Source organism: Eriocheir sinensis, chromosome 15 (assembly GCF_024679095.1).
Source record: "Eriocheir sinensis breed Jianghai 21 chromosome 15, ASM2467909v1, whole genome shotgun sequence".
Taxonomy (NCBI): Eukaryota; Metazoa; Arthropoda; class Malacostraca; order Decapoda; family Varunidae; genus Eriocheir; species Eriocheir sinensis.
The window spans coordinates 1,702,818-1,714,950 of record NC_066523.1 but is presented as its reverse complement, the minus strand read 5'-3'; the positions used below and the strand labels follow the sequence as shown (position 1 = coordinate 1,714,950).

General features: G+C 43.9%; 1 protein-coding gene across 6 annotated transcripts in view; it reads right to left on the bottom strand.

Moving 5' to 3' along the window:
• LOC126998756 (phosphofurin acidic cluster sorting protein 1-like) overlaps positions 1-12,133 on the bottom strand; it is a 95,108-nt gene that overhangs the window by 16,536 nt on the left and 66,439 nt on the right. For 5 of the 6 annotated variants that reach the window (XM_050860768.1, XM_050860766.1, XM_050860769.1 and 2 more), the window contains exons 2-6: positions 4,364-5,131; positions 3,988-4,165; positions 3,591-3,716; positions 3,092-3,251; positions 749-838 (exon numbers count right to left, since the gene is read on the bottom strand). In XM_050860768.1, coding sequence (XP_050716725.1) covers positions 749-838; positions 3,092-3,251; positions 3,591-3,716; positions 3,988-4,165; positions 4,364-5,028 — 1,219 coding nt within the window. In that variant the 5' untranslated portion in view covers positions 5,029-5,131. The remainder of the gene's footprint in view (positions 1-748; positions 839-3,091; positions 3,252-3,590; positions 3,717-3,987; positions 4,166-4,363; positions 5,132-12,133) is intronic. The other variant, XM_050860772.1, reaches the window with a different exon arrangement.

Below are 12,133 nucleotides of genomic sequence, written 5' to 3'. Positions count from 1 at the left end.
ACACAATGCTACAAATGTCCTGCAACATGAAAAACTGAAACTGGCGCTCTTGACTTGTGCATCATGATGGGTACAGGCAAGGCTTAGCGATTCTTGAACAATTTTAAATTCGAGAAAGAATATTCCTCATTCTAGAGGGGTTCAAGGGATGTTTTTTTCTGAACACTCATTGCCGATAAATATTATAAGGATATGAGCAACTCTATTATATAAAAGACAACTGATACTTTCTTATGCCTGTACAATGCTGCTGATTGGTGTGCAGCATTTGTTAAGTAATGCACACCACCTGGAGAGACTCAGGCTCACAGCTTTTAGGTGAGCTTCATGTTTACTGGAGCTTCATGGTTATTGCAATTGTTCTCTTTAAATGTTTGAATGTCCCATTAATCATATTGATAATGGTTCTGTACTTATACTGACTGATAATAAACTATACTGACTGTCCATTGTAAAAAAATGCACATAGTTTCCACTTTATCAAGTTGGGATTTCCAGCTCTTCTTGGTAAATGTCTTACTCTGGTAATGGTGATTATCCTGTATTCCACATGGTAATGAATTTCTGAGGGTAAAGCATCTCATGAAGTTAATAGTGAAGTTCACAGAACATGTTAGCAAAGGGTATGAAGTTAGGTCACACTCAACAAGGCACACAGTTCAGCAGTGGAGTCTCACTCGAACGATGTTTATGTGTTATCCTCATTCAGGTGGCTAAGTAGTAGTTCACAAATCCATAGCTACTGAACCTGCAAGAGCTGGAATCCGGGGTTGGTATGGAAGTTGGCCAAGAGGATTATCAGGACAAAGTGTTGGAGAGCAGCCACCTTGCGGTACCCCTTGAATGAGTCTCCGCAAGATCAGAGTCAATAGAGGGGCAAGAGCTGGAGCACCATTAATCTTTTGTATCAAACTTTGTCAATAGCATCTCAAATGTTTCAGGCAACAATCAAATATTTATCAAAATACCTCTGAGAGGATGATCAACTAGCTATTAGTCATATGCTGATGGAGCGTGAGAAGGACGGGTTAAATGAATACATAAAGAAACATCACGGATTCCTATGAGAGACAGGATGAAGAACAAGATGTGGGAAAGAATCAAAATACAAGTTATTTGAAATACACTGGTGTAGTGAGGGGTTTGCATATGATGGTACCTAAAAGCATGCTTGCAAAGGGTGGGAAAGTTTCTGGAAAAATAGAAACTTTCCAAGGAAAGTTCATGGGATTTTTTAGGGCTCGGGAATTTGGGTAATTTTCGGGTATTTTCAGATTTTTCACATGTGTATTTGTATTAATAAACAAACCAATCTTAGTTAATATAAATATTAATTAAAAACTTTTAAGCAACAAAAATTGTATTTCCAATAAGTTACATTAAGTTTAAGGACCTTTCAAACTCATGATATCCCGACACCTATAGCATAAGTTAACAGAGAAAGCCTTCTCTGTGTTATATAGAAAGTCTCATTGGTGAGCATATATGAATTTTCTGAGTCAAGACGTATAGTTACTGTTTGGGGTTTTGCTCGGTTAAGTTAGGTTAAGTTTAGGGTATCATCAAACACATGATAAGAAGCACCTTATTGTATAATATTGTATAACAAGGCACCTTATGGTATAAATCAACAAAGAATGACCTCACTTTGTTGTATAGAAAGTCTCATTAGTAAGGAAGCCTATATGAAATTTCTGAGTCAAGACCTATAGTGTTTGTTTTGGTTTTGTTCGGTTATGTTTGGTTAAGTTTAGGGTATCTTCAAACATATGATAGCCAGCACCTTATGGTATAAATCAACAAAGAATGACCTCACTTTGTAGTGTAGAAAGTATCATTAGTATGGAAGCTTATATGAATTTTCTGAGTCAAGACCTATTGTGTTTGTTTTGGTTTTGTTAGGTTAGGTTAGGTTAAGTTTAGGGTATCTTCAAACTCATGATAGGAAGCACCTTATGGTATAAATCAACAAAGAATGACCTCACTTTGTAGTATAGAAAGTATCATTAGTATGGAAGCTTATATGAATTTTCTGAGTCAAGACCTATTGTGTTTGTTTTGGTTTTGTTAGGTTAGGTTAGGTTAAGTTTAGGGTATCTTCAAACTCATGATAGGCAGCACCTTATGGTATAAATCAACAAAGAATGACCTCACTTTGTAGTATAGAAAGTATCATTAGTATGGAAGCTTATATGAATTTTCTGAGTCAAGGCCTATTGTGTTTGTTTTGGTTTTGTTAAGTTAGGTTAGGTTAAGTTTAGGGTATCTTCAAACATATGATAGCCAGCACCTTATGGTATAAATCAACAAAGAATGACCTCACTTTGTAGTGTAGAAAGTATCATTAGTATGGAAGCATATATGAATTTTCTGTGTTTTTGATTTTGTTAGGTTAGGTTAGGTTAAGTTTAGGGTATCTTCAAACTCATGATAGGCAGCACCTTATGGTATAAATCAACAAAGAATGACCTCACTTTGCAGTATAGAAAGTATCATTAGTATGGAAGCTTATATGAATTTTCGGAGTCAAGACCTATTGTGTTAGTTTTGGTTTTGTTAGGTTAGGTTAGGTTAAGTTTAGGGTATCTTCAAACTCATGATAAGCAGCACCTTATGGTATAAATCAACAAAGAATGACCTCACTTTGTAGTATAGAAAGTATCATTAGTATGGAAGCTTATATGAATTTTCTGAGTCAAGGCCTATCGTGTTTGTTTTGGTTTTGTTAGGTTAGGTTAGGTTAAGTTTAGGGTATCTTCAAACTCATGATAGGCAGCACCTTATGGTATAAATCAACAAAGAATGACCCCACTTTGTTGTTTCTTTACCAGCGTTAAGCAATGGCAAATGCAAATATAGGCAAATGAAAAAAAAATTTGTTGGGTGACATGATAGGCATGTTATGTCTGAACCTTAGCCGATCTATTCAATGCCAATATATAAGTACTTAGGACAAAACTTCTAATAATCTTTTAATGCAGATGTATATGTAGTGTAAGAACATGTTTTCATCCTTTTTCATCACGTTCTGCTTTTCTATGCCCTTGACCTGTTTCCATTGACGATAAAAGTGAAATTTCTTACGACTCACCAGGATTATCAGCCATGAAGGTCTTTGTTCTTTCTCCTGGCTCATCCGTGTCCACCGGCTGTGAGGAGAGGGAGACCATGGTGACCCGGGCCAGGGGCGAGCCCTTCTCCTTGCCCTCACTGTACAGCTCCAGGTCACGGTCAACAGGCCTCTGCAACACCTGGGGCACAAGGCGGGAAGGAAGCCAATGATTCAGTCCTAAAATTACACTAATAACAATCCCACACACTGATGTATCCAATGAGTTAGCCCCAAAATTACAGTACGTACATGCTAAAATAAGCTGTTTTTGAGGCATGCACAGATTAAATAATGAATGGTTGCAGTTAAGCTCTTCATGGCCTACCAACAACTCAGTCATATAAACATTATACGGCTTGTCATAGCTTATTAGAATATAGAGAAACAATGGAGGACTTTCAAAACTTGCTTGCTAAACTGTTCATTCAACGTAAGGACTCGGAGGATGAGATCATGGGCACAATCATTATTTTCTTACCTGTGACATGTTGATGATCCCCACAGCCAGCGTCTTGAACCCCAGAAATGCTCGGTTTTTATACTTCTTGCGCCGTTGAAGCATGATTTGCAGGGTGTTGCCCTCTCGCTTCAGGAAGTGTGGGTACTTGAGGGGAAAGAACGTGGCATGAATTATAACACTAGGCGAGGTTATGCATACCTTTTGGTGTAATGCATATATGTGATGGAATGTTATGTATAGAAGCCAGTGTTTAAAATTAAAGCTTATTTTCACTACAACAAGATGGGTGATTTTCTGCAACTCTAACCTCAAATTTCCCACAGAAGACAGTGTTTGAAGGTCTGATATGTAGTAGTATACCCTGAAATCTCTTGACTAGATAACATCACTACACTGTGTCTGAGTCTCCCCCTACCTGTAAGGAGAAGGTTAGCTGGAGCTCCGTGTCCAGCGTGCCGCAGGGAGGGACAGGGATTTCATTTGAGCGAAGTGTTCTCTTGGAGGACTGCATCTTGACGGCGAGGGTGACGGAGTTCAGGTCACCTCCAAGGGGCAGCGTAACCTGGAGCCGGGTCACGGTCACATTGCACAACCTGGAACACAGAGAACAAGGATGTCAGACAAGGGCACACACACACAAACATACGCACACACACACAAACACACACACATACACACACAAACACACACAAAAATGTATCAAAGTCGAGATAACTAAAGGCTAATTAAATAAAAGGAAGAGGTTTTAGTACGTTAACTCCTGACTTAGTAATTTTGTTGCGGGTGGCTACCTAGTGACGCAGGGGGTGTGATATGGCCGCCGCGGCCGCGCACGCCCACTAATGACCAGCCGAGTGGGGCGCCGCGGCGTGATGGGCTTGGCGAGGGCGGCGAGGGAGGTGGCGGAGGGGCTGCTGCTGAGGCAGGCCGCCGTGCTGGCCGACCCCCCGTACAGGTGCTGCCCCCCCGAGGCGTCCAGGGGTGACGGGGGCTCGGGGGAGGAGGAGCAGAGGGACGGTACGGGCGAGGTGGGCGGCGCGAGGGTGTGGCCGCTGCTGTAGAGGGACGCCACGTGCGTGTCCTCCGTGCCGGCGAAGGAGCGCGGCCGCCGCCCCAGCCAGGCCCCCAGCTGGCGCGCGGGGCTGGAGGAGGACACGCGCCACACGGCGCCCAGGGAGCGGCGCGGGCTGCGGTCCGAGCGCGGGACGTGGGCCTCGGGGCGCGTGGGGCTGCGGAGGGCGCTCATCACCATGGACACGCTGGCACGCTTCTCGAAGAGGTCATTGTAACACCTGCTGCGGTGGCCCCCCTCCCTGGCGTGCGGAGGCTGCTCGGGGGGCGAGAGGGTGGCCACGGGCGGGGTGGCGGGGGTGACGGACCAGGAGCAGCTGCGGGGAAAGCCTCCAGCCATGGTGGGGACGTTATCACCGCTGGCCTCGAACGAGAAAGTTACCATAGCGTCCGGCCACTGTTCGGGGCTTCCATGTTAAGGTGTCCGCACCACTGGAAGGTTTACGCTTTGTGCTCCAACATAACGCCCACTATTGTGTTTCTTATATCTGTTACATGGGGAATTGAAGAAAAAATCTGTTGACTCTCTCTCTCTCTCTCTCTCTCTCTCTCAACAAAAATGGTTGCTAGGTAAAAATATATATAGGTATATATATATATATATATATATATATATATATATATATATATATATATATATATATATATATATATACTGGAATTGCTTCTTCGTTGATGTCCAGGAGACAGCACGTGTTCCCTTCCCTCAGCGGCGCCTCTCAGAAAATGTGAGGTGTGTTTTCCTTTTCGTGGAAACGTTTAGGGAATCGTGGAGGAAAGAGGCGTCGAAAGGCGAAGCGGAAGAGATATAGAGATGAAAAAAGAAAAGGATAGGGGAGGGAATGTAAGGGGAGGAAATGAAAGGAGGAAAGGGAGGTAGAGAAGGCGAGGAGGAGGTAGAAGAGGAAAAGGGAGGAAGAATCAGAGAAAAGAACACACACACACACACACACACACACACACACACACACACACACACAAGCACAATTAGCTAGTAGGTTATTAGCAAGTCTTTTACGAGGTACCTACGTTGAAATTATTTTTTTTCTTTTCTCTTTCACGAAAATCCACGTTGACAGCCTTAAAGAGTGTCTTATAATGAGCTCTGAAAGACATGAAAGGGAGGCCCACGTGACCTTGACTTCTTTCCTACCTCCTGTCTCTCAGCTCCCCCCCTCCCTCCTTCTCTCCCTGATTCTTACCCTCCGCCCTCACAGCTTCCTTTCTAGCTTAATCTCACGCGCCCTTTATTTCTATCCTCCTCTTCGTCTCTCAGCTTCTTTCCTCCCTTCCTTCCTCTCTAATTCCTACCCTTCCTTCCCAGTTTCCTCTCTTATTCCCGCCATCCCACCTAACTTTTCTATCTTAATCTCACGCGCTCTTTATTTCTTTCCTCTCCTTCGTCTCTCAGCTTCCTTCCTCCCTTCTTTCCTTCCTCTCTGATTTTTACCCTTCCTTCCTATTTTCCTCTCTTATGTCCGCCCTCAGAACTTCCTTTTCCATCTTTTAGTTTTACATGTCCATAACTTCTTTCCTGCTTCGTGTCTATTATTTCCTTCTCTCTCGCTTTCCTTCCCTCCTTTTCTCTCTGATTCTAACCTTTCCTTGACAGTTTCCTCTCTCTTCCCGCCCTCCCCACCTTCATTTCTATCTTCTTTCCACCTTTTTCCCTTCTTTTGCCCGCTAATATTCCCCTTTTCCTCCTTTCCACTCTTTTTAATCTCACTTTCTTCTCTCCTTCCACATTCAGAGCATTTGTCGGAGGAGGATGGAGTTCACTAGGATAAAAGTGGAGTACATTGGGAAAGGCCTTTGTTATGCAGTGAACTAGAAGATGATGATGATGATGGTTATGATGATGCAACCTTTCACTAACGATGGGCTGAGAAGATAATGCGTAATGAGGCCAGAGTAAAGTGATGACGATGGTGGGGTGGGGACGGCCGTGTGGTGATGAGGGGTGCAGCTTGGGTACATCACTATCGTCATCATTCTTCTTCTTCTTTCTTTATCATTATCATTCTTATCATCACCATCTTATCCTTGTCCTCGTCTTTCTCCTCTTTCTTCTTCGTTATCATTCTTATCGTAACTATTTCGTCCTCTTCCTCCTTCTTCTCCTTCTCCTTCTCTATCTGATCCTTCTCCACCTCCTCCTCCTCCTTTATCTGATCCTTCTCCTCCTCCTCCTCGTCGTCTTCGTCTTCTTTCTCCTCCTCCACCATCATTCTTATCATAATCATTTCTTTCTCGTCTTTCTCCTTTGCACCTCCTTCTCCTTCTCCTTCTCTCTGGTCCTCCCCTTCTCCTAATCCTCCTCCTTCTTATCATAATCATCTCGTCCTCGTCTTTCTCCTTTTCACCTCCTCCTCCTTCTCCTTCTTTCTGGGTCTCCCCCTTCTCCTAATCCTCCTCCTCCTCGTCTCCCTTCTCCTCCTCATTCTTATCATAATCATCTCGTCCTCGTCTTTCTCATTTTCACCCTGGGCTCCTCCTCCTGGTCCTCTTTCTCCTATTCATCAGCTTGAAGACGCGGGACACTTGCGGTCGAGACAATAGGCCGGATGTTCGAGCCTCTCCTCCTTATTACCATTGTGGCCACGACGAACTCACTCACTTATACTTCCCCTCGTGTTGCTCAAGGCTTAAAGTAGTGACTCCCCTTATTGCTGCCGTAGATATATAGATAGATAGATAGGTAGATAGAGGGGGGTAAATAAGAGGAATGAAGGAATAATGACTTAGAAGGGAGATAGATAGCTAGACAGATAGGGAGACAGGGGAGGATGAGGAAGAGGAAGGAAGAAAGAGACAGAAGGAAGAAATAGTAGAGGGAGATTTATAGATGGATAGAAATAGGGAGGAAAAAAGGGAGAAAGAGAGAAAGATGCAGATAAATAGATAGCAAGGAGGAAGGAAGAAAGAGATAGAAGGAAGAGAGACAAAAGGGAGATTGAAAGATAGATATAGAGAAAAGGGGGGAAAGGAAGAGGGAGGGAGAAATAAATAGATAGAGAGAGGTGGGAAGGAACAGGAAGAAAGAAAGATAGAAAGATAAAGATAAAAATACACAAATAGAGAAAGAGAGAGAAGTAGAGGATTATAAATAGTTAACATATAAGCTTAGTTCATTAAAAAGCCTCCCTCTCCCTACCCCTCCCCTCTCAAAATATAATAAAAAAGTTTAGCGGTAGAGTCTTCTCATTAAAAAAAATCACTAATAAGGTCCCGAACGAATAAATCACTCAAGGGGAAAAATGCAATTACGGTCAATCACTTCCATCCATCATTAATTTCATCCCGAGCTTAACTGTCGTGAAGTAATTATATTATTATCGAGGTGCCATTATTGAATTAGACAACCCCCCCCCCCTCTCTCTCTCTCTCTCTCTCTCTCTCTCTCTCTCTCTCTCTCTCTCTCTCTCTCTCTCTCTCTCTCTCTCTCTCAAATAAACAAGTAAACAAGATGGGACACATATACACTAAGGCAACAACTTTTAGGAGAAGAAGAAAACACTAACACCTATTACTTCAGCAACTTCAGGTAAACAAAAAAATAAACAAGAAAAAAAACATGTATTTCCTACTTTATGGCTTGAGGAGGAAGATGTCGCATGATGGCAAAAGAAGAAGAAGAAGAAGAAGAAGGAAGAGAAGAAGAAGAAAGGGAAGAAGAAGAAAGGGAGAACAACAACAACAACACACCTATAACCTTGAGAGGAAGGGAAATAAGAAGACGCTTGATGAAGGCTTGAGTCACGGCTTTCAGAGGGAAAATCCTTGGAAAAGAAGAATCAAGGACGAGCGTGTGAGGAGGAGGAGGAGAAGGAGGAAGGGAAGAGAAGGGGGGGGGAGGAGGAGGAGGAGGAAAGGCAGTGGATGGAACGAGGTAATTCTGAGGCAATGATGGAATGTATCTACTGAGTGTGATAGATAGATAGATAGAGAGACAGATATAGAGAGAGGGGAGAGACTTACAAATAAAAATAAAGCATAATACCATATAAATAAACACTTTCTTCCTCGTCTATGTCTCCTTTCTATCTACCAGTTTAAGATATTCAAAGTTTATATCATCAGACCTTACTCCTCCTCCTCCCCCCTTCCCCTTCCTCCTCCTCCTCCTCCTTCGCCTTTGCTATCCTTCATCTTCCACCTCTAATTAGATAGTTAGTGTAGCTTGTCACAAACAGCCTCGTAAGGAGCAGCAGGTCTGCTGTTGTTTGTTCTTCCTTTGTGTTTGTGTTTCTTTGTGTTCCTCTTCCTCCTCTTCCCGTGCCTCGCCTCCGTCTAACTCTATCCCAATTTCCGTTTTCAGTTCTTCGTGCGGGATACTAATGAGACTATTCACAGAGAACAAGGACGCAGCGAGGGGGGACTGAGGGAAAGGCGGAAGAGGGGGGGTGAGTGGGGGAATAGGGGGTTGGGAGGAGCAGGAGTGGATGACGGGGAAAGGGGGCAGGAGTAGGGGGAGAAGTGGGAGTTCTGGAGGGTGTTAGGGGGAGTGAGAGGGGGGAGTGGGTGACGGGAGGGGGGCAGGAGTGGGGAACGGGGGTCAGAGGGAGGGGAAGACGGAGGGGGGTGGCAGGAGACTTATAAGAGAGAGAGAGAGAGAGAGAGAGAGAGAGAGAGAGCAAGCACACACACACACACACACACACACACACACACACACACACACACACAGGCAGGTTGCTTCTCTTGAACTCCGATTTCAGTTTAAACTTTCGCACCAGGTTTGGGAAATTTGTGTGTGTGTGTGTGTGTGTGTGTGTGTGTGTGTGTGTGTGTGTGTGTGTGTGTGTGTGTGTGTGTGTGTGGGTGTGAAACGATCGTCATACATATACACAGAAAATGCCGTCCAAAATAAAAGGGGAAAAAAAGCAGATATAGAAATTGCTAAGGAGGGAAAACAAGAAAAAAAATACAAAATACAGAAATAAATGAAGAAAAGAAATTTCGTCCTTAAAATTAATAAGGAATAAAAGGAAAAAAAAATACGACCTCTCTACCTCCCAAACTCTCCTCCTCCTCCTCCTCCTCCTCCTCCCACACAACTCTACTTTTCCTCCTCCCACACAACTCTATAGATATGATGCAACTCCTCTTTTCCCCTCTCCTTCCTTCACCCTTTCCCTTCTTCTCCCCTCTCCCTCCCTCCCCCTTCTTTCCCCCTCCCCCTCACCACCACCACCAACAACAACAACAACAGCAAAACAGAGGTGACGGTGGCGGCGGCGGCAGGTGAGGAAGGTGACGCCAACTTTGCTGCACCTGTGAATGAGGGAGCACCAGCGGGGCCTCAGTCTATACAGCTGTCTCCCGCGACGCCCGGGGCCAAAAACACGTCTTAATTAACAGTATTACCTGGAAGGAGACACATCACAACGCGGCGGCGGAGTTTGTTACGAGAAAGATACGAGAATGGAAGGAAAGGAGAGAAGGTGGGTGGAAGGAAGAAGAGGATGAATGAATGAAGGGAGAAAGGGTATGAGGATAGGAAAGGAAGAAGGAAAGAGAGAAGGAAAGACAGAAGGAATGAGGGAAGGAAAGGAAGAAGAGAAAGAAGGAACGATAGGAAAGAACGTAGAAAGAAAGGAAGGACGAAGAAGGAAACAAAGGAATAGATGAAAAAAGTAAGAAGGGGGGAATAAGAACGAAAAAAAAGGAGGTAGGAGGGAAGAGAATAAGGATGGAAGAAAATAAGGTCATAAGAGGGAAGACAAGAAGCCAAACTAAAGGAGCAAATTAGAAGGGAGAAAAATAAACAGAAAAACAACCAAGGACGCAAAATAAAAAAAACACGTATATTAAGAAAAACAACTCATATTTCATTTAACCACAAAAAAAAATAACAACAACAAGAACCCAACTATCAAATCACAAGAAAAAATAAATAAACAAAAACAAAACTTCCTGATGATGATGATGGTGATGATGTTATTGTTTTTATTTCGGCTATGTTGTTGTTGTTGCTGTTGGAGGTGGTGGTGGTGGTGGTGCTGTTGTTGTTGTTGACGCTCCAGAAATCAACAATAACATACGAATTTCTCAAAGCAATTCCAGCATTCCTAAGACGCCCTGCTGCTTCTCCTTTTGATCGTGTGTCGAGGCTGAGTCTGAGGCTGAACCGTAAAGTATTGAGAGAGGGAGGAAAGGGAAGGAGAGGGGGAGAGGGAAGGGGAGGGAAAGTGGAGTAGGAGAGGAGAAGGGGAAAGAGGAAAGGGGAAAGGGAGGAATGAATGGCAAAAAGGAGAAGCGAAGGAGGAGGAGAAAGAAAGGGGAAAGGAGAGGAGAAAAAAGGAAAGGGAGAGAGGGAAAAGGGAGAAGGAAAAGGGATAAAGGAGAGGGAAGAAGAATAGGAAGGTTAAAAATAAAGAACGAGGAATTGGAAGGAGGAAGGAAAGGAAGCATGGACAGAAAAAGAGGAAAAGAGAGAGAGAGAGAGAGAGAGAGAGAGAGAGAGAGAGAGAGAGAGAGAGAGAGAGAGAGAGAGAGAGAGAGAGAGAGAGAGAGAGAGAGAGAGAGAGAGAGAGAGAATCTAAACTTTATCAATAATTCCCGGGCCAACAAGACTCGCGCGCTTAGCCAAAGACTGAGATTAGAAGAGAAAACGAACCCAGAATGAAGAGGAGAAGGAAGGATATTATGTATGTATGTACGTATGTATGTTAGTTGGTTATGCACTCCAGTGTTTTCTTTCTCTTCTCTTTCGTTATGATGTTATTTGCTTTCTTTTCTTTCTACCTTTCTTTATCGGTTGTTTATCTTTCTTTCCCTTGCATAATCTTGTCTCTATGCTCGTTCATCCCTCTTCTTCCTCCTTCTCTTTGTTTTTTCTTTTTCTTTCTCTTCGTCCTCCTTCCGTTGCCAAGACTTCTACCATTCAACTTCTTTATTCCTCTTTCCCCCCTCCTTTCCTTCCTCCCTCTCTCCCTCTCCCACTTTTCCTCGTCCTGTTCCTTTCTCTTTCCTTCTCCATCCTCTCCCCTTCTATTTCCTACACTCCTACAGTCACCTTCGTCCCTGTGCCTTCCTCCTCTCCCTTCCTTGCCTCACGAGCTGTTTATCACGAAATCCTGTTTTGAAAAGCCTTGCAAAATCATTGTCTGAGGAAACTTCCGGGAGGGTCATATCGGAAAGGAAGGAAGGAAGGAAGGAAGGAAAGAAAAAGGAATGAAAGGATGCAGTGAGTCAGTTGGCAAATTACTGACACACAACCACCACTACCATCACCACCATCACCACCACCAGCAACACCACTAACACCATCGCCACGAGTTTTGGTAGTGAGGTGGTGTCCTTTCCAGCTGTATCACCACCGTCACCACCACCACTATACCGTCATCACCACTACCAACACTTCCCTCCCCTCCCTCATAACCTCAACCATCACCACCACCACTACCATCCTCCCCTCCTACTTCATCACCACCACTAAAACTCTCTTCCCCTCCTCTCCCTCACCACCACCACCAACAACAGCACCA